The sequence below is a fragment of the Lepidochelys kempii genome, chromosome 1, assembly GCF_965140265.1.
Source record: "Lepidochelys kempii isolate rLepKem1 chromosome 1, rLepKem1.hap2, whole genome shotgun sequence".
Classification (NCBI taxonomy): Eukaryota; Metazoa; Chordata; order Testudines; family Cheloniidae; genus Lepidochelys; species Lepidochelys kempii.
This window is the reverse complement of record NC_133256.1, coordinates 35,253,754-35,280,547: the sequence shown is the minus strand read 5'-3', so window position 1 is coordinate 35,280,547 and position 26,794 is coordinate 35,253,754. Positions and strand designations below refer to the sequence as shown.

The 26,794-nt window shown below is 43.9% G+C and overlaps 2 protein-coding genes across 2 annotated transcripts in view; both read left to right on the top strand.

Annotated features, from left to right (window-relative positions):
- Positions 1 to 26,794, top strand: part of MSANTD4 (Myb/SANT DNA binding domain containing 4 with coiled-coils) — an 804,538-nt gene that overhangs the window by 79,532 nt on the left and 698,212 nt on the right. The window lies entirely within an intron of this gene.
- GUCY1A2 (guanylate cyclase 1 soluble subunit alpha 2) overlaps positions 6,242 to 26,794 on the top strand; it is a 275,143-nt gene continuing 254,590 nt past the window's right edge. Inside the window, exons 1-2 of the mRNA XM_073320048.1 lie at positions 6,242 to 6,635; positions 25,996 to 26,057. Of these exons, the coding sequence (XP_073176149.1) occupies positions 6,402 to 6,635; positions 25,996 to 26,057 (296 nt within the window). The 5' untranslated portion in view covers positions 6,242 to 6,401. The remainder of the gene's footprint in view (positions 6,636 to 25,995; positions 26,058 to 26,794) is intronic.

Sequence of the window (26,794 nt, the reverse complement as noted above, 5' to 3'; positions counted from 1 at the left end):
TGGGTATTTGGCTTTTGCCAGTTTATAGTTGAGTCAGGTGAAGTGAAAGGGCGGCAAATGATTGAGCAAAGATTTAGTGGCTTGATGGCCTCACCTCAGTGGACTCCAGGACCTTAGTAGCCCCAATCTTCTCTTTCTAATTCCTAGATTATACCATCTTTTGATGATATTTAATACTGAAACAGGTAATCCCTCCATCCACTTCAATCTATTTTATAGGCATTGTGAATTCCAAAGCAGAGTTTATCATGCACTAGACAGATCACTGACATATTTCTGGCTGGGACAAACAGGTGTTGATCCCACTAATACAAAATTCACAGTCTTTGTTCTTGAAGAATAGAAGTTAGTGTTGCAATGCTAACTTTTTGGCTAGCAGTTGTGTTTTCTCAGTGTGCTGTATCAGCTGGAACAACAGCAGCCTTGAAGTCCTTATCGCATTTTTTATTCTGCATGCTGAACTTTAGTTTGCACAATATCTAAACTCTCAAGGAAAGCATTCATGTTTTACGTTCTTAAGATGAGCAATTTCTGTGCATAAGTAGATCCAGTGGTAGCTGTGTTGACTTTAAGAATAGGAGTTAAACCAGTCTTTCTCTTCCCAGCTTAACTGTACTCAATGTTAAACATAAAAGGATTAAAGATATGAATATGTTTTTTTAATACTGTAAAGTGTTCATGGGGTGCCATAGGAAGTTTGGTGATAGTATCTGTGTTGGGGAATGGTGCTTTGGACTTTACCCTTATAGAAAAAGGGGAAATGGTCATTTACAATTGTATGTCTTACAGATAAGTAAGTTTTTAATATTGTATTTTTCCAGTGCTGAATAACATGTAAAATCCCCACCAGCAAGGTAATGTGTATCTTAGATCATACACATTAACAAAGCACTGCACATTTAATATGGTACCAGATGACACCTAGATATGATTTCGTTTATCTGTAGTAATGACCTTATTTACAAATATATTTAGAACTCCAGAGCTAAATACTGCAGTTCTTAGTTATAAATAACATTGGGAGATTTGCCTCACTTGGGACTGTGGGATTTGGCCCATAAAAAGGAAAAGAAGGGGCTCAAGACAAGCCTTAGGCATCAATGAAAGAAGTAGACCTCTGAATACAGCTTGTTCCTGGCTTTGGATTACCTCTCAAAACCAAAGAAAACCTTCCAACCCTGTGGAAAGTGTCTGATACTATATTGCTGAGTCACCTCAATTCCAGTGGGGGTTAAGGGTAGTCAAAATCTTATAGGATTAGGCCCTAAAGTCTCTATTTGTGTTGGTATACTGGCTTCGCACTGGCTCTTCTGTGGAAGAATGACAAGCAATAGCTGCTATCTTCTGGATGTTCTTTGGTTTTAGGATACGAAGGAATAGCTGTTGTGATTCACTGGGGAGTTAGAACCACAGCCTGTACTGCAAGGCAAGGACATGAAGGCTCAAAGGAGCTCAGGTGTTAAACTACAGAATTTTCAGTCCTGTTATCAAAGCAACTGCAGCTCCTGTTCTACAGTAGCTGAAGGAATAAACAAGATTGTGCAAAGAAAGCCTGTTCCTATCCTAAGCATCATGTTTACTAAAAGAGAAGAAATCAATGCAGGCCGTTTGCTTATTCCCAATGCCTTTTATCATTTCAAGCTTCAGCAGACCCAAATTAAAGAATTTGGGGGTCCTGTGCACCATGGAAATCCTCCTCCCCCCCCCACATACCTTCCATAAATTAGAGCTCTGCCCAGGAGCTGCTCAGCAAAGCGCCTGTCTCATACATACCAACCACACCCTACACAGATCCCACAAATACTCCAACAACTGTCCTCAATCCTCCACTTATCCTGACAGCCCCTGCACATCCCTGCAACCCTGACATGCAGCCCACAACACCTCAGCCCCACCAGCCATAACCCCCAACCTCCTGGCTTCCCAACACTCCCCACTCACCCCAGCACCCAAAAACAACTCAGCCCCAGCCTCTCACCCACCACCTTGGGACCTTCCTGGTCATTCACCTGTACTCCCTCCCTCCCCCTCCCCCAGCTCAGCACCCATCCTGGGCTAGGGTGGCTCCTTCCAATCCCAGCTATCCAGCTCGGCTTGCTCCTATCACCTGCCCCTCACACACAGCCCCATGATGCTCAAGTTTGGCCTGGCTACATTCATGACAGAGGGCAGCCAGACATAAGAACATAAAAACGTCCATATTGGGTCAGACCAGTGGTCCATCTAGCCCAGTATCCTCTCTCTGACACTGGCCAGTGCCAGATGCTTTAGCGGGAATGAACAGAACAGGGCAATTTCAAGTGATTCATCCCCAGTCATCTACTCCCAGCTTCTGGAAGTTGGAGGTTTAGGGACACCCAGAGCATAGAGTTGCATCCCTGATCATCTTGGCTAATAGCCATTGATGGACCTATCCACCATATACTCATTGAATTCTTTTTTGAACCCAGTGATACTTTTGGCCTTCACAACACCCTATGGCAATGAGTTCCACAGGTTGACTTTGTATTTGTGAAGAAGTACTTTCTTTTGTTTGTTCTAAACCTGCTCCCTATTAATTTATCAGGTGCCACTTAGTTCTTGTGTTATGTGAAAGGGTAAATAACACCTCATTATTCACTTTCTGCATACTATTGTGATTTTATAGACCTCCTGCAGTGGTTCTGGGGACCGCCTGAGCAGTGGTCCTAGGGGTGGTGCGAGCAGCCACTGCTCAGCAGCCCCTGGCAGCTGGTGCCACTGGTCCCAGGCCTCCCTCCAGAGCAGTGGCCTCCCAGGGGCACCCCTGAGCAGTGTCCCCTGCAGCAGCCCCCCAGACCTCTCCAGAAGCCCCCCGTTCCTCCTTTCCCAAAAGATTCTCCAGTTCCTAATAAACTTAAAACCCTCTTTCCTGCACTATCATCTTGTCCATGTATTGAGACCCTGCAGTTCTGCCTGTCTTTCTGGTCCTGCAGATGGAAATGGAAGCATTTCAGAGAAAGCTAACATGGAGGTTCTGGACTTCATTTTCTCACCTAGCAGCCTAAATTTGGCCTCCAGGACTTCTCCCCTGCCTTTCCTTATGTCATTGGTACCTACATGTACCACACCATTGAATCTTCTCCAGTACTACACATAAGTCTGTCTAGATGACTCATGAGATCTGCAACCTTCACATCTGGCAGACAATTTACCATGTGGTTCTCCTGAGCATCACAAACCCAACTATCTAGATTTCTAATAACTGAACCCCCCATTATTATTTCCTGGCTCTTCCTAGTAACTGGGGTTCCTGTGCCAGAAGGGGTACCCTCAATGCAAGAGGATGCCATGACATGATCTGGAAGGAGGTTCCCAACTATGGGATTGTTTCCTTTTGCTCCAGCTTGATGTCCTCCTTCCCTGAGACTTTCATCCTCCTCAACAGCACAGAGGCTGCTAAAATTGGGGTGGGACCATTCTATTGTGTCCCTGAAAGTCTCATCTGTGTACCTCTCTGAGGACCATGAACTGCTAGCATCATATGCACACACATGACACCTGCCCACAAGGCAGGTAATTGGACCAAACCTCAGTCCAAATGTGAATGGGTAGTACTGTGACCTGGTACACGGGCTCATGGCATTGCAACTGTTTTTTTTTCTTGGTGGTTGGGGGGCCTCTCTGAGATGGGGCCCTGTGCAAGTGCCTGAGTGCACACTGGTTAATCTGAGTTTGAGCCTCTGGCAGAAACGCACACTAACTGCAAGATGTGAAGCCTGGCTGGGATCCATTCCCTAGTTTCACTGGGGGAAAATATCCTCTCCTCCCACCAGATACCCACTCTTCTAGACCCTTTGTAATGAAAACTTGTCAAGCCAGGGGAAACCCTGGTGATGAAACTGAAAGGAATGCCCTGGCTGGTGCTTTCTATTTCACCATCTTTAAAGATTCTGATTAAAAGCAGGTTTTTTGTAATCCTTTCCCCATCCTTCTTCTGTCCCCACTGTCCCAATCAGACACCTGGGCTCATTATGCTATGATGTGTGCTGTCTATGGCCCTGTCCTTCCAATCTGTTCAATGGGCTTTGGATCAGGACTTCTCTATCCAGACGTTTAATGTTACTTGGTAGGATGAGAATGTGATATATAGAGAGTAATAACTAATCACTACCCAAATAGAAAGGTAGGAAACCTGCCCGCAAAATACAGTTCTGAAAACCACACATCCTAAACATTTTTGATTACATTAAAGATAAACCAAACACGGAAGAATCTACCTTATTCATTGGTAGCATGAAATAATAAAATTAACATCATATTTGTAAAGAGCCTTTTTGCGTGGGCAAAATTTGCAAAATTGTTAGCCCTATTGCCATGAATTGCTTAACTTTTCTTAAAAGGGAATGCATGGCTTAGGGTGCGGGGAGAATGATGATAGCTTCCCTTTCACTGTCTTCAAAGGTGTCCTGTGTCCTCAAAGCTCTGTTTAGCACTTTTTTAAAAAAGGGTTCATTTGAATGGTGTTATGTGGCCTGCATTTTATTTCTGCATGGGATTTCTTGGATAAATAATTGATGCTAGTGGATGTGATGCTAGTACAAAAGTGGCATAATGAACTGTTGTACTGAATAGAGTTGATGACAAAGTACATTTTTTTAAGAGTCTTTACATAATTCTTAGCTTTCTGAATGACATTCAAAAAGTTTTTATTTTGGGAGCAAACAACTAGCAAGATAAGTAACAACAGAATTCCGCTTCTTTAGCAGTAATTATAGTTGTAGAGCTGAAAACATCTTACTTACAAGAAATGGAGCTGTCCAGTACTGACGGGGGGGGGGGGGGGGAGAAGAGCATTTGAAAAATAAGTAAATAAACACCTGTAACTAGAGTTTCCAAGAAACGCAAAATAAGAAGACAGGAGAAACTGACATGCCCAATAGCTGGATGTGTGATCTAAACTAAACTAATTTTTGCAGCCTCTAGTAAGTCTCTTCTCTGAAATGTACTAAATTTGTTTATTACAGCATGTAAACTATTTCCTGCCATGGCTGCAGAAGGCACTTGCTTTCAGTATATCTTTATGATAAATCTGTGGCATAGCTGTACGCTATGTGTTAGTAGTATTTAACCACTTTAAATCAAAACGATGAAATGCCGCCCAGGAAGGCAGGTGCCCAAACAAGCAGAGGAAGAGATGCTGTGATTCATTAGAATTGCTCTGCTCACACCAAGCACAACGCACATGGGGCCTGATTCTTCGCTGTCATTCTCAATATAAACCAGGGATAAAATCATTGCAATCAATGCAGTAACAGCACTGTAGAAGTTTTGCCCTTGTGGGATACCCAGGGGGTCAGTGGTGAAACAATTGCTCCAGCTCTATATTCCCGAGCTCTTTCTCAGTTTGGTGCATTTGTTCATAGGACAGAGTTAAGGATTAAAGATCATAGGTCCGAAAGTGGGATCCAGCATCACGTCTCCTTAGCCGCTGGTTTGTGCTCCTGCCAGCCAGGGGGCAATTCTTTCTACTCTGGGCAGAAGGGAGCCCTGGCCTGGCTTAGCTTCCTGATCAAGGGCAAGAGGAGAGGAGGAGTCTGAAACTTTGGGGGACAGACGAGACACCTGAGGAAGCCCATCCAGATGCAGGGCGCCTCATCCCGTCCTGATTCAGAACCGGGCCCAGCCCGTGGGATGTGTGTGTATGGGAGGGATGCAGCCCAGCGCACCGTCTGGAGGGGGGAGTTGGGAGACCCGGGGATTGTCCGCCCAGGGAGGGGAGTCCGAGCCATGCGCTGGGGGCCGTGCAATGGGCGCTGGGGGCCACTGGCAGAGCAGGGGGAGTTCCTCCCGGCTGGGCACCGCAGGCAGGCCACGGGGGAAGGGGCAAGTCCCAGCCCCGGCTCCCCCTGCCCAGGAGCGCGGGGGCTGACAGCCCGGCGGCCATCGCATGCGGGGGCGGGAGGGGACTGACAGCCCGGGGGCCATCGGACGCGCCGGGGTGGGGGACGGGACTGACAGCCCAGGCCATCGCACGCCCAGGGGGGCGGGCGCCGGTTCTCTCCGGGGGGTGCCCGGGGGAAGTCCCGGGAAAGTGCCCTGGCGGCTCCCGAGCTGCGGCGACTGGCGAGGCGAAGCCTCCCAACCCCACGTGGTTCCGGCGGGCGGGGGCGCGGGAGGGAGGCAGGAGCCGAGGAGGCGGCGGCGGCTGCGGCGGCATCTCCTTTAAAACCGCCCAGCCCGGCGGAGCCGGCGGCACCCCCTGGCCAGGGCGCGGGAGGCGCGGAGCCGGGGCCGGGGCCGCAGCACGGACCCGCTCCCTGCGGCCGCGGGCACCCGAGCTGGGGCATGAACTTCCAGCCATGAGCCGCCCCCCGGGTCCCCGCCGCAGCCCCGCCGCGCTGCCCCTGCACATCTGATGCTCGCCCGGCGCCCGCAGCAGCATGGCCCGCCGGAAGATCTCCTCGGAGTCCTTCAGCTCGCTGGGCTCGGACTACCTGGAGACCAGCCCGGAGGACGAGGGCGAATGTCCCCTGTCCAGGCTCTGCTGGAACGGCAGCCGGAGCCCGCCCGGGCCGCAGGACCCGCTCGCCGCCGCCGCCAGGAGGGCTCCACGCAGGAGACGGGTCAACCTGGACTCGCTCGGGGAGAGCATCAGCCGCCTGACGGCTCCCACAGTACGTAGCCCGGGCGGGGGCAGGCGACGTGCCGCTCCCCGGGGCTGGCGGCTGCCCGGGGGCGAGGGGCTCCCCCCAGCAGATCTCCTGCCTGCCCCTTGGTGAGGGAGGTCAGGCTGGAGCTGGGGGCCCCACACTCCCCCCCCCAGCCCCGAACGCTTCCCCGCCGGGATTCCCTACAGCCCCAGCCAGAATCGACCCGTTTCCCTTCCCCCACCCCTGGCCCGGACCCCTATAATCCTCCCTGCATCAGCATCCTGCCCCTATAGCCCTCCTCTGGCTCATATCCCCCCCCCGCAGAATCTACCCCCATAGCCCCCTCCTCTGGCCGGCCCCCTATAGCCTCCCCGCATCCTCCTCGATGTGCCTCCGCAGTCCTACCCATATACCCCACTGTGCCTGGACCCCTCTGCCCTGCCTCATCCCCTCCTCGCTGCCCCGACCTGTATCCCCCCAGTGCCCCTACGCGGGAACCTAACCTCCCCCCCCCGCCATTCTCCCCGACACCCCCACCCTCCCGGGCTCTGCCCTGGCCTCACTGCCCGGACCCCCGGGTCCCTCTACGCCAGCCGGGCGCGGGGAAGGCGGGGTGAGCGCCGATGCTCGCGGGCTGCAGCGCCCGCTCTTGTGCAGCCCTGCTGGGTTTCCCGCAGCCGCGAGCCGGGCGGGCTCAGGTGCCTTGTCCCCAGCCCCCTTTGTGCACGCGCCGCCCTGCTTTCTGCCGCTCCTGGAGCCACTTGCGGAGCCCTCCTGCCCTCTGGGCAGGGGTCTGCGGGATGGGGTGGGGCCCGGCAGTCGCTCACTCTCTCCCCTCGCCTGTATTTCCGCTGTAGACCGTGTCTAGCCCACTTCTTGTCAGACCTTTTGAGCACCCTCGGATGCTGCTCTTGGGCAGTGGCCCAAAACAGATACTTCTTGGCAGGGGGGAAATTCCAGTGCCCCCTCTCCTCTCGCAGGGACCTGGGTCTTCCTCACCCCGGGAGTCTCCCGTCTCTCTTCCCCACACAGTGCACGAGCCGGTGTGGCTTTGAGTGGAGTCTGCCCTACCGAAGAGGCTTCTCTTGCACCAGGTCGCAACACTTTTGGCCTGGCTGCTCCACTGTCTGGAGGGAGGGGCAGCCAGGCCAAATTTCAGTGGCACTGCAACCGCCTGCACCAGATCGCAATGCCACTCACTGGAATGTGGCCCAGCCGGGTGAAATTTCACTGGTGTGGCAACCACGCAGCTGGTGCCCTGCTCTGGACCACTCCAGCACCAGTTGTTCTGATTTAGAAGCATCCCTACCTTTAGAAGAGGACCCTTGAGTAGACCCCCCCCTAGCTCAGTGGCCTATGGAACTTTAAGCAAGTGCAAAAACCTTTTGGGTGTGTGTGTGAACCTTTTCCTTCCCCCCACTCCCCCCAAATTGGCACCACTGGGGGAATCTCATTTACTTACTGCACAGCCCCTATTTGAAATGCCCAGCGCTCCAAGAGCTGCTGCTGGGAATCTAGTTTGGCTGAGAGGAGAATGAGGAGTTATTAACCTGTGCAAGCCACTCATTTAAAATGGGCTGTTGCTTATCTTCCTTTTCATACTTTTCTAGTACAGGAAGGGATATGGAAAAATCAACCCATGTTACCTTTAAGATGTGCTAAGCTGCAGCTGTTTTACTAGCCATAAAAATAGGGCATTTCCCAAGTAGCATGAACGGAGATTGGGAAAGATTCAGTGTCTTTGAACTATTACATAGTATAAATAGCAAACAAATATAGAGTCATAATTAAAATTGCATACCATCTGTGTTTACTAGTACATAATAAAATGTTTTTAAATAAAAAAACTGAACTTGTTTTTGGTATAAGCAATGATTTAGTTATTTTGATTTAAAATTAATATTTATTTTTGTTGGTAAATGTTTAACTTTCTTCCAGTTATCATAGTTCATAGAGATTTTCATATTGCTTAGCATAATTGCAGTACCTCCTTGTCATGGAGTTTTAGTCTGTTTATTTTAAGCAACTTAAACCAGGTTTAAAGAACTCCTATTCGAAATAAAATGTTTATAACTGGGCTGGAAGATAAAAATACCCTCAGCTATCCTATTAGTCATGTTTGTAGTTTCAGCTTGAATTCCCTTCCTGCAAAAAGCCTGTTCAAAATAATAAGCCTATGGTATTTTTAAAATAAATTATTTAAAAACAAGTACTAATTATGATTAATAATTGTAACTAATTGCTGATAGTGTATTATATTTTTCCAAGACATTCCTACTTCACCCAAAATGTACATAGTGCTTGCCCTACATATTTTTTTCCTGTTCCGAATGGATGTGAACTCCTTTCACATGTAGGTTTTTTCCTTATTGAATGGGGTAAAAAGTTTTGAGCTTTCTGTTGTAAAAACAACTCGAGTGACAGATTTGCCTTGAGTTCTAGCATTCATTGAAATGGTTGCAGTTTGAAGACCCCAGTCTCTTAAAAATGCTTTGTTGATGATTACTTGAATAAACATGTCTACATCTGAGAATTAAGGAAGAATGTTAAAATACTGTGACCGTTAACATTAATTTTGAATTTGGATAGAACCTGCTATATACAATTCTGTTGCTTTGGAAGACTGTAAAATTAGTGACACAAACATTTCCAGTGTTAAGTTGTTATATGTAAAATATTTTTTCTCCCATATAACATGTGTATGGTGAGCTCCTATAACCATATATATAAGGATCAGAAAATTTCCAGCTGCAGTTGAATATTTTGTTCTTAGAGACATAAATTACTCTAATGTATTAAGGTATCAATTTCTAATTTTAACAACTAGTATGTTCATCTATAATCAGATAATATCTGTTGAATAATGTGGCAATCACTAAGCCTTCTTGTATTCTGTTATCCAGCATTGGAAATTATCTACCTGTCTAATATTATATTATTGAGGCACTGAGATGCTTTGCTTGTGATGTACAGTACTTCTTTTTGTTCATTAGGACTTGGATTGGGTAGAAGGAAAGTTTAGTGCGTTACATAGTTAACAGTTTTGCAGTTTCAGTGTAGAGTTTTCTCTTATATTGATTTTTCCCTCCCCAAGGGGAATCTGATCCTGTAATGCTGAAATTAATAGAAGGCATCCCAGGTGGCCTATCTTGCATTATTATAAAACAATTAAATTGTTTAATATAATAGCAATACAGGTAGTATAACTAGAGCAAGTTTTACCCAATATTTAAAATATTCTGAGGTAGCTCAGTATAGTATTTTTAGATCTAGTATTACTATTGCTGATAACTTTAGCATTTGTATTTTCACAGCTTTGACTGTTACCTTCTATAGTGGGATGCTGTAAGAGACAGTTACCATTTTACAGCTTAATTTTAGTTAGTCATTGCATTAGTTTGAAGAATAAACACAGAATCATATAACCTGGAGTTGGGGAAGACCTGTTAAATCATCTAGTTCACCTTCCTGCCACTACAGGTTTATTCATTCCTGATAGTGTAGGTTTTGTCCAGTCTAGTTTTAATGTCCTAAGCAATTGGTCTTCAACTGGTTTCCATAGGAGATTAGTCCAAAAGCTCTTACTGATGGATTTTTTTACCTAAAATTTCCCTTTCTTAATTTCATCCAAGCATGGTAGTGCCAGATCTATGGTGCCTGATTCTGATTTCACTTACACTGGTGGAAATCAGGAGTAACTCCACAAAATTAATAAAGACACAGTGGCAAAAATGCTATGTAAGTGACAGGAGAATCAGGCCCAATCTCTTCTAGAAATAATCTGTCCAAGATAATATGATTTGAATTTGTTTTTTTTGTTGAAAGTCTTTTCAGTGATAATAACACAACAGCACAACTACAGATGTAGTGCTGTGTTCAGCAGAGTACCGGTCTTACAGTCTGTCAAGTCGCCCTTATGTTTAATACTTCGCACCCAGTTTTCTTTGCCCATACACTGTTGTAAATCAGGAGTATTTATACTGAAGTTAATTGGGTTACATTGATATAAAACAGGTGAGAGGAGGGCAATGTCAATTTAATTCAGGCAGTTAAATCTGAAGGATCACATATATTGGGAAACAACTGAGTGTCATCATTTCCAGAGTGAATTCTGCAGCACTTTTCTCCCCTGTATTAAATGCTTTCAAAGTTGAAAGACACCACAGATCTTTCAATTTTTGCATTTAGCCTTAGTGTTATGCTCCACATGTTAGTGCCGAGATGGCAACGGTTCAGATGCAGAGTAGTATTTATTTTGTAGTTTTCACTGATGGAGAAAAGGAATATTTGTGTGTATTGCTGTGGCATGCAGAGGAATCCCTGTTGTGATGCTGTTTCAATCAGGAGGTATACAAAGAATACAAAAATAGAGCATGAGAGCTGAGTGCAAGGGACCATCCACGGAGAAGAGGAGCAGACAGAGAAGGAGCATCCAAGGAGCAAAGGTGCTGAATGAGAGACAGAGCATCCAGGGTACAGGAGAGAGAGAATCTATTGCATCTTGTTGTGAAAAAGCTGTGATATGCAGAGCACCAGAATGAAAGAAGAGATGAAAGCATAACACACTATTATGTCCTTCCGAAACAATGCAGTTGTTGGCTCTTGCCAACTCTTGTTAAATATGTAACAGACAGGGTGAGTAGAAAAGTACTTAATTGCCAAAGGAAAATGAAACACAACTGGAAAGAAATGCATTCGTGAACAACATTAGCTATTTTGTGCTAAGATATACAGAGAATTGGCTACTGAATTTTGTATCACTTGTAGTCTGTCAGTGGCTGTCTAGTTGAAGGTTGCCATTGCATAAGTATCACTTTCTGCAAAAGGTAGAAAGATTTGTTTTTTACACTTATTTTCAGTGTTCTAAAATGTAATTCAATCCATCCTACATTGTCCAATTCTGGAGTTTTTCTTCCAAAGAACTGAAAAGAAACAATTTCTTGCACTTTCAGATCACCTGATTGAGCTCGCCTCTAAAATACCTGTTTAAAAAGTTCCCTTTTGAGGATTCTGTCTGGGTCAGATTATTAGAAAACATTTCTCATTCACCCTACAACCACTGTATTCATATAAAGGAGCCTTGAGGTGGGTCTAAATGTAATGTACTCCTTCTTTAAGGATCCTATACCCTGCCAGAGTGGTGTAAAGTGAACTTGACGTTAAGTGAAAATAGGGCCCTTGTGGCTTAAAGTCCTAAAGATGTCCTAGAATATGTATTTTGGTGCAGGCTGTTGAAAAGTATGGTGGTCTGAAAACCAAGCGTTCAGAGTTAGCTTATCATGGGCCCAATTCTTTTAATTGAAGTAATTGAGAGGAAGATTGGGTCCCGCTTGCACAGAGAGGTTTCTACATAGTTTGGAGAAAAGTATGCAGTGCTAAGCAACATGAGCAGATCTCTATATCCTCCCTGATGTGAGCTTTTGTGAGCAGTGGGAAAGTGGAGTGTGCAGAGGGAGCAAAGCATCCAGGTGGCATGAGAGAGAGGTCGTCATCAGGCCTATCCTGCCCAAGCTGACAATGTGCACATGGAACATTGTTATCATTTCAATCTACTCCTGTTGCCACCCTGGAATACTGCTTTACAAGTGTTCAGAAGAGCTGGCCATAGAGAAAGTAAGAATAGAGGCAATTTGACACCCAGCCACAGACACAGCTGAAAGAAGCAGGTCCTGAAGGGTTGGGAAGAATGCAGTGCCCAGGGCTTGTTGTGTTGAGCAGCTGAGTGTGAAAGATAATGTTTACTGAGAACCACACTTAGCTGATCAACACAACAAGCCCTGGGCACAGTGTTTGCTGGCCATTCAGTCTGCAGAGTCCGCTCCCTTCGACATATTACATATCACTGAATGATGCCTAGAAGGCAGCATGCATATCAGCCCTTGGCTTGTCTTAGCTCTGCTCTCTTGCAACCCTCATCCGTGTCCCTACAAAGCTGTAGGCAACTTTTGTTAACTCTAATGGGAGTTGTGCACCTAACTCTCTCATTCATGGACAGAAGAGACTCCCTTTGTAGTTATCCATCTGAACTGAAATCAGTGGGATGGTTCTTTAAGTGTCCAGAAATTTGAAAAAGGAAGATAGTCATAGAATATCAGGGTTGGAAGAGACCTCAGGAGGTCATCTAGTCCAACCCCCTGCTCAAAGCAGGACTGATCCCCAATTTTTGCCCCAGATCCCTAAATGGCCCCCTCAAGGATTGAACTCACAACCCTGGGTTTAGCAGGCCAATGTTCAAACCACTGAGTTATCCCTCCCCCCAAGATGTTTGTTCAGGGTCTGATCCAACTGTCCTTGAAATCAGTAGGATCCTTTCTCATTGGACTTGTCCATATTTTCTAAGAGTTGGCAAAAAATTCCAGAAATCCAGCGCGTAAGTGGATTTGCATACTTTTTCAACAGGATCTGGTTTGTGGGAAATTAACCGAACGTACAAATGGCCATACTGGGTCAGACCATGGTGTCTTCTGACAGTGGCCAATGCCAGATGCTTCAAAGGGAATGAACAGAACTGGGTAATTATTGAGTGATCTATCCGCTGTCATCTACTCCCAGCTTCTGGCAGTCAGAGGCTTAGGGGCACCCAGAGCATGGTGTTGCATCCGTGACCATCTTGACTAATAGCCATTGATGGACCTATCCTCCATGAAACTGGCATAATCACTTGTACATCTCTCTCAAATTTAAATTCTATTCTATTATGCTGCCATATTTATTGCTATGCCTTATTTTAAAAGATTAATTTTTACATTGTGTGATGACCTAAATTATGATTAATTATTACTAGAAATATTATGTTCTTCACTTTCAGCATAGAGTTTTCTGCCTTTAAAGAGGGCTCTGATAAAAGACAATTGTACTCTATCTCTGTCAAATAAGGTTTTATAGTATAAAAAATACAATTTATTATTCCACAGGACACTAATTCTTTGCAACAGTTTTCACATTTGCTCCAGTTTAATCTTTGCTTGTATCCAGTATAAGACTGAAAATAGAATTAAAATAAGAAGAAAATAATTCATCACAGATTTGAAAGTAAAATACAATGTGACCACCTAAGGGGTATAGACTCACCCCCCTACAGGTGTGTAGAGTAACTGCTGTTAGTTCATTGGAAATTAGACATGCATCTAGACGAGGCTTTGCCCTCAGGAATTTAAGCAAACCCTTACTAATATGAAAATCATCATGGGAGAATCTCGGGGGTTTAACATCTCATGCAAAGAATCTTCATCCATGTATAAAACTCATTATCTGCTTCTGAGGAGTGAAGGATTGTATTACCCTTGCAGATATTTGAACCTTTGGTGCCAATATTGCAAACATAATCCTTAGACCAGTTATAATAATAGCTACTGTATGGGGCACAAGCAAGAAGAATGTTCCATGACTTTCTGCTTGGGATAAAAAATACAGTTTCATGAAATTCTGGGATAATTGTCCTCCTAAAGTTTTCATATATTCAGGCTGAAATCCTGAATATCTTGTAACCACTGAAAAAAATGTCTCTTGAAGCAGAGAATAGGAGTCGAACAGATTCTCATCTCCAGAGTGCTCTGACTCTACTTGAGGATTCAGACAGAAATGAGGCCTTGCCTGTTCAGAGGATTTCAGCCATGGGTGACCAAACACCAGGATAGCCTCACCAGTACGGCCCCCTAATGTAGGCAGGCAAAACTGCAATAAATGGTTTGCACTGGTTCAACTCTTCTCAATGTCAAGTTGCACTGCAGAAAATCACAGATATAAAATAGAAGGGATCATTATGATCATCTAGTTTGAGCTCATACATAAGTGTATAGCAGTCTTGCCTGTCCACACTTTGAATATGCCATAATAGCTATAACTAAACTAGGGCAAATTCCCTAATAGATGAGGCCTACGTTACTTTCCAGTGTGGTTGCTGGAGAGCAGAGCTATCTTACTTCACAATGACACAATGTCAATAAGCTTTTTGTGGATCTTACAATGTTTGCAGCGAATAAAGCCCCCACCCCACTCTTACTGGTAAGTGCCGTTAAACTGTGCTTTGACTAAAATAAGTCATTCTAATCAATTATGATTAAAATTCTTTCTACAGGGACCTGCTTGCAAACTACAAAACTAACTTTCCACGTTAAGGGAGGTGCAGTTTATCTGTAGCCCTCAAAGGGGACAAGTTACTCTGCAGCATAGCGTATAAAACTGAAATCATTTCCCCTCTGAAAATTTGGTATAAATTATGTTCTGAACATAAGGAATTCCTGGGGAAGGGAATCCCTTCATTTTTAACCTGTTACTTTAAAAGATGAACAGTTAGAATTACAAATAGATTATGTATTCTATTTTCACTTGGAGAATATATTCCTTCCGCAGCACAGAATAGAATCTCTTTTTCCAACCCATATGTGGCTGAAATTCAAAGTGGAGTAAAGTGATTCCTCCCTGCATGTATTATAATATATAGCACCCTGGGATATTTATCCTTGATTGTCAGGAAGTTAGACTAGATGATATAATAGGCAATTTCCATTCTGAAGGGCTGTGGTTCTTCTAGTTGAAAGGCATCTGTATGGATGCAAATTTATATTTATTTTTTCCATATTTTATTTTTTTCAAAGAGCTCACGCTATAATAGCCAAGGTAAAGTATTTGTGCTAAACCTGGCTCTGCTACTGACTCTCTGCATGGTCCTGGGCAGCTTGTTTTACCTCCCTGTAAATTTCCCTATCCTGGCTCCCCAGGCAGCCTCTTCATTGGGACCAGACTGCAGGCAGTGCTGGTTCCACATTGCTAACCCTGCTGCTTCATTCCCCAGCTGAATGCTCTTCTGGGCTTTTTTATTGTAGGTCTTCTGTGATGGGGGTTTTCCCTAGAGTCCCTGCTGCTAGCATAAAGAGATTGCATGAGAATCTTGGCTTACCTTTTTTAAATGAAAGTTTCTGGCTCTTGTGGTTGCAGAGAAAAGCTTGGGAATGTGAACTGATTGCACCCTAAGGGGTCAGGAGGCAGAAGGCAAATATTTTTTTTAAAAAAAACACACACCCAAATGTATTTTATTTACTTTAAAAAAAAAACCCTCATGATTTTTCAAATGTTTGAGACTGTCAATACTGGGATCCAGCCCCACATCTTTGCCCTTTCCTTGGCTCCCTGTGTCCTCTCTGTCCATTCTCCTCCTGGTGCTGGGATGTGTAGGAAGGCAGCTCTGCTCTACTCAACTTTATCATATCCACTGGAGAAAGATTCCCCTTATATTAGGCCACTGCAGTGCCACCAGCTGCTAAAAGTGCTTGCATGTCTTAGATCAGAGCCTCTGTCTTTCCCTGCTTTCTGCAGGCCCCCTAGAATCAGTGACTCACCCAGCTTTTCTCGCAACTCCCTGGTAGTTCTGGAATGTGGTTAAGTGCTTAGAGTTGAAGGTTGCTGTCATAAATATAAAGGGAAGGGTAAACCCCTTTAAAATCCCTCCTGGCCAGAGGAAAAATCCTCTCACCTGTAAAGGGTTAAGAAGCTAAAGGTAACCTCGCTGGCACCTGACCAAAATGACCAATGAGGAGACAAGATACTTTCAAAAGCTGGGAGGAGGGAGAGAAACAAAGGGTCTGTGTCTGTCTGTATGCTGCTTTTGCCAGAGATAGAACAGGAATAGAGTCTTAGAACTTTTAGTAAGTAATCTAGCTAGGTATGTGTTAGATTATGATTTCTTTAAATGGCTGAGAAAATAGCTGTGCTGAATAGAATGAATATTCCTGTCTGTATGTCTTTTTTGTAACTTAAGGTTTTGCCTAGAGGGATTCTTTATATTTTGAATCTAATTACCCTGTAAGGTATTTACCATCCTGATTTTACAGAGGTGATTCTTTTTACTGTTTCTTCTATTAAAATGTTTCTTTTCAAGAATGGAATGCTTTTTTCATTGTTCTAAGATCCAAGGCTTTGGGTCTGTAGTCACCTATGCAAATTTGGTGAGGATTTTTACCAAACCTTCCCCTGGAAGTGGGGTGCAAGGGTTGGGAGGATTTTTTGGGGGAAAGATGTTTCCAAACAACATTTTCCTAATACCCCCAGATAAAGTTTAGTGGTGGTAGTGGAAGTCCAAGGGTAAAATAATTTGTACCTTGGGGAAGTTTTAACCTAAGCTGCTAAAAGTAAGCTTAGGAGGTTTTCATGCAGGTCCCCACATCTGTACCCTAGAGTTCAGAGTGGGGGAAAGAACCTTGACATGGCCTCATTGCTAGTTTGCCTCACCCTCACAGCTTTTAATAGGAACAAACTACTGGTATGAAGAGAATGATCTGGGGAAGTTTCAGAACTACAGGATAAATACTATAGAATTCACCAGAAGTGAGAATGACTTTTCAGCCACTTTTCATTCAGAACAAGACCCGTTGCCAAACCAACCAACTGACAGTCATTTACAAATCTCTAATCTCTTGTGCACAGAGATTTGAATAAAATTTATTTTGAAACATGAAATAAAAAAAGAAGCATTTCTCCTTAAAATCAGATCACCAGCAGCAAAGCTGTCAGTTTATGTAAACATCAGCCAATTGAGTGATTCAGCACTAAAAGTTTCAAGCATGTAAAACAGTAAAGCACTAAATTGGCCAAGCTCTCTGATGGCTTGGCTTTGCAAAGTGCAGAACTGATTTGTTTAGGAGGCAGCTTTTGCAACACCTCAAGGTACAGAAGTCTAGGGGGACCCCCTGAATTCCTTTTAAAAAAAAATTGTGATAGAAGCAAAGTGGTTTCTAGCTGAGCCAATTATGCTTTTCAGTGCTTAACTTTCATGCGCTTACATTTTTAAGAGCTTAAGTTTTTAAGTGCATGATAGTGGAACTGCTGAAGGGCTTCAGTGGCTTAGCAGAAGCCACTTAATTTCTCCTTGTAGAAATTATTAAGGACTTTAGAGGGTCAGGAAACCCTCCTGGAGCAGGGCTGGCCTTATGGGTGGGCAACTACCCAGGGGCGCCATGGTTAGGGTATGTGTGCGCACTGTGGTTACGAGGTTGCAGAAGGACAATGCCCACCTGGGAGATGGGGTAAGGGAATAAAGTGGCTGTGGGGCAGGAGCCAGGCAGTCACATGCATCCCCTCTTCATCCTCCTAGCAGCACCACTCCCGCTCCACCAGCTGCTGCTTTGCCTGCTGAGCCGCCACCTGCTGCTCAGGGAGTAGTACTTAAAAGGCGCCAAAGAAAGCTTGCCCAGGGCACTGTTTTCCTTAAGGCTGGGCCTGTCCAGGAGCTCTACTAAGATTCTCTGGGCTGAAGGCTGCTCCCCTCTAAGTCGAACGTCAGTACCAGGCAAATTAGTTGAAACAATAGTAAAGAATAACATTGTCAGACACATAGAAGAATATAAATTGTTGCGCAAAAGTCAACATGGTTTCTGTAACGAGAGATCATGTCTTACTAATCTATTAGAGATCTTTGAGGGGGTCAACAAACAAGTGCACAAGGGGGATCCAGTGTACATAGTGTATTTAGATTTCCAGAAAGCCGCCTTTGGCAAGGTCCCTCACCAAAGGCTCCTATGTAAATTAAGTTGTCTTGAGATAAGAGGGAAGACCCTTTCATGGACTGAGAACTGGTTAAAAGACAGGGAACAAAGGGTAAGAATAAATGATAAATTTTCAGAATGGAGAGCGGTAACTAGTGGTGTTCTCCAAGGGTCAGTCGCTAGTGGTGTTCTCCAAGGGTCAGTCGTAGGACCAATCCTATTCAACTTATTCATAAATGAGCTGGAGAAAGGGGTAAACAGTGAGGGAGCAAAGTTTGCTGACTAAGCTGCTCAAGATAGTCAAGACCAAAGCAGACTGAGAAGAACTTCAAAAAGATCTCTCAAAACTAAGTGATTGGGCAACAAAATGGCAAATGAAATTTAATGTGGATAAATGTAAAGTATTGCACATTGGAAAAAATAACCCCAACTATACATACAATATGATGCGGGGGGGGGGGGGCTAATTTAGCTACAACTAATCAGGAAAGAGATCTTGGAGTCATCATGGATAGTTCTATGAAGATGTCCACGCAGTGTGCAGTGCAAGTCAAAAAAGCAAACGGGATGTTAGGAATCATTGAAAAAGGGATAGAGAATAAGATGGAGAATATCTTATTGCCCTTATATAAATCCATGGTATACCCATATCTTGAATGCTGCGTACAGATGTAGTCTCCTCATCTCAAAAAAGATATACTGATATTTGAAAAGGTTCAGAGAAGGACAGCTAAAATGATTAGGGATTTGGAACGGGTCCTATATGAGGAGAGATTAAAGAGGCTAGGACTTTTCAGCTTGGAAAAGAAGAGTTTGGGGGGGATATGATAGAGGTCTATAAAATCATGAGTGGTGTGGAGAAAGTGAATAAGGAAAAGTTATTTACTTGTTCCCATAATATAAAAACTGGGGGCCACCAAATGAAATTAATGGGCAGCAGGTTTAAAACAAATAAAAGGAAGGTCTTCTTCACATAGCACATAGTCAACTTGTGGAACTCCTTGCTTAAGGAGGTTGTGAAGGCTAGGACTATAACAGGGTTTAAAAGAGAACTAGATAAATTCATGGAGGTTAGGTCAATTAATGGCTATTAGGCAGGATGGGCAAGGAATGGTGTCCCTAGGCTCTGTTTGTCAGAGGGTGGAGATGGATGGCTGGAGAGAGATCACTTGATCATTACCTGTTAGGTTCACTCCCTCCTTGCATTGGCCACTGTTGGCAGATAGGTTACTGGGCTGGATGGACCTTTGGTCTGACCCAGTATGCTCATTCTTATGTTTTTATGTTCTCATATCTGTTACCATCCTCTAGAATTCCTAACTCTACTTTCTTCCTAGTGTTAGTGTCTGATCTTAGGATGCATGAGAAATGGGATGGTGAGTGCTATGGAGAATATTATAATGACTTTATGTAAATTGGAGATAGTCAATTTTTTGTCAAGGTCCAGACTCCAGAGAAAATAATAAAAAAACCCCCAATGATAATAAGTAAATAAAAAGATTTTGGAGTCTGTTCAAAAGCGTGTGGGGGTCCAGTTTTGGCCCGCAGACTGCCTGTTGGCTGATGTAAATCCATGATGTCCAGGGTTGGATTAACACACAGGAAAACCAGGTACATGCCTAGGGCCCAAATTTGGTGGGTGGGGTGAAATTTATGAATTTAATTATGGATTTGCATGTAAACTGAGAGAACTTCACTCACTTAGTGAGCAGCATTGTGACCCCGTGCACCAGGTTGCAGTGCTGCTCAGTCAAGTGAATTAAATTCTTTCACTTCGCGGGCAAATCCACACGAGTGGATGAGTGGGCAGAACAGGTCTCATGCACTACTGAGACTCACTTTGCTATTCCTAACAGAGCCAAGGAGAGAGAATGGCAGTGGGTAGAGAAACTGCTTCCTTCTCCAACAAGATAGAGGCCCAGAAGTGTATACTTGCCTAGGGCCCAGTGATAGATTAATCCAGTCCTGGATGTGGCCTCCTCTGGAATACTGTGCAGTACTGATTGCTCCATCTCAAAAAAGGATATTGCAGAACTAAAAGGGGTTCAGAGAGGTTCAACATAGATGATAGAGCCTGGAAAAAACTCTCCTATGAAGAGAGATTGAAAAGATGAGGGTTGTTTACCTCAGAAAAGAGATGAATAAGGAGAGACATGATAAAAGTATATAAAATAGTGAATGGTCTAGATTAGGTAGATTGTGAGCTTCAGTTCTCCTTGCCTCATAACACAAGAACAAAAAAGGTGGCAAATTCAAAACTGATAAAAGAAAATATTTTTCCACCCAACATGTCATTAAACTGTGGAAATCATTGCCACAGGAAGTTGAAACTAAGAAGTAGAAGATTCTAAAAGAGCTAGGACATGTTCAGGGGGTTGGACTAGATGACCTCCTGAGGTCTCTTCCAACCCTACTCTTCTATGATTCTATGATATGGATAACAAGAATATTCAGAATTATAATAGTTAATGCCAACAAAAGCTTTGAAAGGAATGTTGGACCTCATGCTTCAGGGCTTGAGAAAATCTCCAACTATCTAGATTAGGGTGAGACCTACTGTGGGGGGCAGATTACCCCAGATCTGCCTGCTGCATGGTTCTTACACCTTCCTCAGAAGCATCCCTTGTTGGCTCCTGTCACACAGGACACTGAACTAGATGGACCTTAGGTCTGAATCCAGTGTGGCAAGTTCTGTGTGTATTTTTTTTGGTGATGGTCCTCATTTGAATGCATTTAGAAAACTTAACTATACACTAATGATTTTGTTTTGATTATATAATAAATGTGAGTGAATTACTGGTGAATAGTTAATAATGTTATAGAACATAAGAACGGCCATACTGGGTCAGAGCCATAGTCCATCTAGCCCAGTATCCTGTCCTTTTACAGTGGCCAATGCCAGATGCTTCAAAGGGAATGAACAGAACAGGGCAATCAGCAAATGATCCATCCTTTGTCATCCAGTCCCAGCATCTGGCAGTTAAAGGCTTAGGGACATTCTACACACATATAAAATAGTGATAATCATCTTCCATTTCAAAGGATTCCAATGAGCTTTAGCTCTTCTCTAATAAATATGTGGTTCTATTGTGCCTTTAAGGCAAAGATTTGTATTAGGGGCAGAGAAGAGGTGCATTGCCCCATAGATAGGTACAAGCTGCACTTTAACTTCGACAGATGCAGTGCTTCCTGGAGCTCCAGAGAGCTCAGGTGGATTGTGCTTCTTGGAGATGGTGCAGTATATTCTGTGTCCAGCCAGCTCTGCTGGCAAGTGCAGAAGGTAGAGGAGATCCACCCCCTCTCTGTCCCCTTTGGAAAATATAAAATGGGTGCCACTAGTGCTTAAGCTGCCATTGTGGATGGCTTTTGCACGTGGGCACAATGAGGGTGTTCCTTGGCCCCTCTCCTTCCATTGCTTACTCTTGTGTGGGTGAGCACAGTCAGATCCATGTGAGAATCACATTGTGTTTTTCAAACAAAAAACTAATTGTGTTTTTCCTGATGACTTCAGTTTAAATATGAAATGTCCAGTTCATTTAAACTTTTTCAGAATTTGGGGATTTAACTGTGTGACTCTATTGATTTTAATGGGCATTTCAAGGTTTAAAATCATGGACATTTTCATAAATATAGGGGTGAATAACACTAACAGATTTTTATTCTTTGAGTAGTTTGTAGATCTCTAGCACAAACCAATAGATATTTCCAGTGAATATAGAAAACCTTTATTTGAAGTATTTTACCTTATTCTTTGTAAATGTGGCTTTGCATATTGCATGCTATTTAGTTTCTATCTGAACAATAAATCATCAGGTTCATGTTCTACCCTTAGCTAGCCTTGCACAATTATAAACTGGTTACACTTTTCAATTGCAATCTGGCTGAATGAAGTGAGAATTTGACCCTTGAGCTTTACCATTCATATGACAGATGAACACGTTATATAAGACTATGTTTACAAACAATATCATAATCCTATATCCAGATCTTTTCCATCCCTGATTTCTGAGATTAGTTGATAAGTGGCTTGAGCATTGTTATAACATACTGTCAGTAATTTAGACATATAATTTGGCCTACAGTGATGATGGCTAAAATGTGCAGAACGTTCTTGCAGGGTTAGACCCTACAGGAAACCATGCAGTGTGCACTGGTGAACAGAGCGTAGGATTGGGAGCCTGCTTGTAGGACCAAATCTTGATGAGGTGAGGAGTGTGCCTAGGTGAGGAGTGTGTCTTTTATCCCTCAGGAAGGGGAGGACCACAGGCATTCCATAGGGGTGGAGCTAAGAGTCTGAGGTATGCAACCTTTTAATGGGAGAAAGCAGGGCCAGGAGCTCTGCTGCTTGCTCTCTGCTCTTGCAGCCCAGTCTCCCCAGCGTGCTGCCTCCCACACCTCTGGACTAGATGCAGTTTAGGAAACCAGAACTGCAGTTTAACAAGTGGAAGCTGCTGTCAGGCTGCATTCCCACCTCACTCCAGAGAAGATGCGGGGCGGAGAGGACAAGTTTGTAGAGTGTGTGCGTGCATCATCCTGGGAGCAGCTGGTATGGGAGAGTGTGGAGAAGGTTAGGGGAGCTGGAGTGTAGAGCGGGCAACTGTTTGGGCCTCTTTTCGTATATTCATTTCTGCATCATGGCTGCCGGAGTGGGAAAATGTATCCCTCACCCTGCCACAGATTAGTCTGTGTGGCTGCAGAGCAGAGGAAACCTGCTGAATTTTCTGTGTGGCAGCAACTGCCAAAGTACATTTCAAAGCTGCATTGGGCCCTCAGGACTTCAACACCTCTTGTACCAAGTGGGAGGAGACTGGTTTTTGCAAGTGTGATTGTCTCATTTGTATGGAGCTTCTGTAGGATTTGCAAGAGCACATTTGAAGAGCTTCTCTAGTTTTCTGAGAGAGTAAATTTAACTCCTGCTGAGAGGAGATGTAATTACCTGATGTAGAATAAAAATCTCTTTAGAAGGTTGAACTGTTTTTCCCACTTTATTTTACAAGTACATGCATTTCTACAGATTGAAGTTCAGAGGCACAGACAAATTCTTGTTGTTTGCTGTTTTTTTTTTCCTTAAAAAGCTCTTCTGCAAATTGTTTGGGCTGCTCTTACATTCTGTGGGCCCCAAAGAGCTGGTACGGGGAGAGGGTTATATTACAGTTTGGCTCTTTTTTTATTTATTTTATTATTTATTTAAAGGCAGGGAGCTGCCTTCCTCTCCAAACCCACTGGCAGAAGTGGAAGATAAGGCCAGCTCCAGAGTTGCTGAATTTGTATAGGGCCAACAAAATATGGGGCCGCAAGGCTGCCCTTGGTTCTGGAATGAAACACATCTAATTAAAAAGCGTTTCTACCACTGCTTTCCAAGGCAGCTGGAAATTGTTCCAAAAAGCAGGGAAATACTGGTCTCAAATTTACATAAGGGTCAAGTTTGTATGATTCAGATCCTGTCTGCCTTTGGTTATCCTGTGATCCTGCATGACACTGAGACAACAGGGAATCTTGTGTATCAGAATTGGGAACACTGAATATGGGCTCTGCTAAACTGACAGGCGAAGGAGGACAGGTGGGAACCGTAAAATATATTTGCTTAATAATCATAGAATCATAGAATATCAGGGTTGGAAGGGACCTCAGGAGGTCATCTAGTCCAACCCCCTGCTCAAAGCAGGACCAATCCCCAACTAAATCATCCCAGCCAGGGCTTTGTCAAGCCTGACCTTAAAAACTTCTAAGGAAGGAGATTCCACCACCTCCCTAGGTAACGCGTTCCAGTGCTTCACTACCCTCCTAGTGAAAAAGTTTTTCCTAGTATCCAACCGAAACCTCCCCACTGCAACTTGAGACCATTACTCCTCGTTCTGTCATCTGCTACCACTGAGAACAGTCTAGATCCATCCTCTTTGGAACCCCCTTTCAGGTAGTTGAAAGCAGCTAACAAATCTCCCCTCATTCTTCCCTTCCTCAGACTAAACAATCCCAGTTCCCTCAGCCTCTCCTCATAAGTCATGTGTTCCAGTCCCCTAATCATTTTTGTTGCTCTCCTCTGGACGTTTTCCAATTTTTCCACATCCTTCGTGTAGTGTGGGGCCCAAAACTGGACACAGTACTCCAGATGAGGCCTCACCAATGTCGAATAGAGGGGAATGATCACGTCCCTTGATCTGCTGGCAATGCCTCTACTTATACATCCCAAAATGCCATTGGCCATCTTGGCAACAAGGGCACACTATTAACTCATATACAGCTTCTTGACAACTGTAACCCCTAGGTCCTTTTCTGCAGAACTGCTGCCGAGCCATTTGGTCCCTAGTCTGTAGCGGTGCATGAGATTCTTCCATTCTAAGTGCAGTACTCTCCACTTGTGCTTGTTGAACCTCATCAGATTTCTTTTGGTCCAATGCTCTAATTTGTCTAGGTCCCTCTGTATCCTATCCCTACCCTCCAGTGTATCTACCTCTCCTCCCAGTTTAGCGTCACCTGCAAACTTGCTGAGGGTGCAATCCACGCTATCCTCCAGATCATTAATGAAGATATTGAACAAAACCGGTCCGAGGACTGACCCTTGGGGCATTCCACTTGATACCGGCTGCCAACTAGACATGGAACCATTGATCACTACCCATTGAGCCCGACAATCTAGCCAGCTTTCTATCCACCTTATAGTCCATTCATCCAGTCCATACTTCTTTAACTTGCTGGCAAGAATACTGTGGGAGACAGTGTCAAAAGCTTTGCTAAAGTCAAGGAACAACACGTCCACTGCTTTCCCCTCATGCACAGAGCCAGTTATCTTGTCATAGAAGGCAATTAGATTGGTCAGGCATGACTTGCCCTTGGTGAATCCATGCTGACTGTTCCTGATCACTTTCCTTTCCTCCTAAGTGCTTCAGAATTGATTCCTTGAGGACCTGCTCCATGATTTTTCCAGGGACTGAGGTGAGGCTGACTGGCCTGTAGTTCCCAGGATCATCCTCCTTCCCTTTTTTAAAGATGGGCACTACATTAGCCTTTTTCCAGTCTTCTGGGACCTCGTCTGGTATTTGATAAATGCCAGTCACTTTCTGGGAAGATAAAATGCTCTTATGACTTATTTGGGCAATACCAAGAAGCACTTGTCTGTAGTTGAGAGCACTTCATAATAAGAGACCGTGTGGGAAGCCCTTATTACATATATGGCACAAAAAATGCCTGAAATGCCTCATAATTTGCCCTTTAAGTGTCTGATTCTGCAGGTGGTGAGTACCCTTCACTCCTATTGAGTTCAGAGAGTTGAAGGTTCACAACATGTCAGAGAACTGGGCCTTAATAGATGTTTACTTTATTTTGTTAAAATATTTTTTTTTTCTGTGAGAGGTTCTACTACCATGTCTCAGATAGATTTGGAAAAGATAATTCCCTTCCCTGCTGATGGAAATTGAGCATACGATATTGTCCCAAGAAAAAGCTGGTTCGTTGCGTCTTGATGTAATAACGTGTTATTGAATAGCTCTTAAAGTTTATTTTAAAATGATGAGATTATTGACAGGTGATATTCTGTGGAAACTCATAATAAAGCGAGGGCCTTCTTTGTCTACCTAGTTGTGTTTCTGTTGCCTTACAGGCAACAGTAGCTGGTGCCAGGTCGTACCATTAATTGCTGTTTAAATAGTGAAATAAAGTATAAGAAAAAGAGCCATGAAATATTGATGTATTTGCAATATAAGAACAGCTTAGTATTCCTCCTGGGATAGTACCTATCATCACTGCTGGAAACGTGGCAGGTGTAAGATGAAAATGTGTAGAACTGGAAAAACAAATAGTATATTAAGGGATAAATCCGTAGTCACCTATTCAGATATTGTGCTGCTGATGATTTGCTGATAATGGTTGTTTATTATTATTTTGTTGTTTTTATTGTTGTTCTGTAGCCTCAGACCATACGGCAGACTCTCCAAAGGACACTGCGGTATTATGAGCATCAAGTTATTGGGTAAGTAAAAGAGACTACAGTAGTTATTAGAAGGGTGAATAAAAGATAAGTGATAGCTGTTGAATTAATATCTTTCTGCCTTCTAAGTCATTGGCTTGGGTAACCAACTTTTCTGAATTTGTTCACAAATACTTAGGCATGTTCTTCAGTAATGATAAATATTATACTTTTTTGTGTGTGCTATTCTTCATCTCTCCTGCTGCAGTGAAATAACTACGCCCAATCCTGCTTTCATTCAAGTCAATGGGAGCGAGACTGAGTCCACAGAGGAGCAGTTGTACAATTTATATCCGTGTTGGGGAGCCTTTTTGTTAAAGTATGAGATTTTTCAGAATGTGCTCTTGACACAGTCAGCAAAAATGGCATAACAGATTAATTATTATTAATGTTTGTTTCAGTCAGACCATGCCCCATTGTGCTGGGTGCTGGACAGGCATATTGTAAAAAGCTTACGGTCTAAGGCCCAGATCCTGCAAGCAGTTACATATGTGAGTAGCTTTAAGTACATGAATAGTCATGTGGAGTTACTCACTTGCATAGGCATTTTCCAGATACGGGCCTCAAAGACAAGTTCTGACAGCTGGCTGAAACAAACGAACAGGTGAGGGGGAGGGAGGACAGGGTAACTATGATAGGAGAATGTTAACCATTCAAGCAATTATTGCTACCCTTTTGTTTTCTGTCTATCCCCTACCATCCCAAGCGTTGTTATTTTCACAGATACCATTCCTAATAGA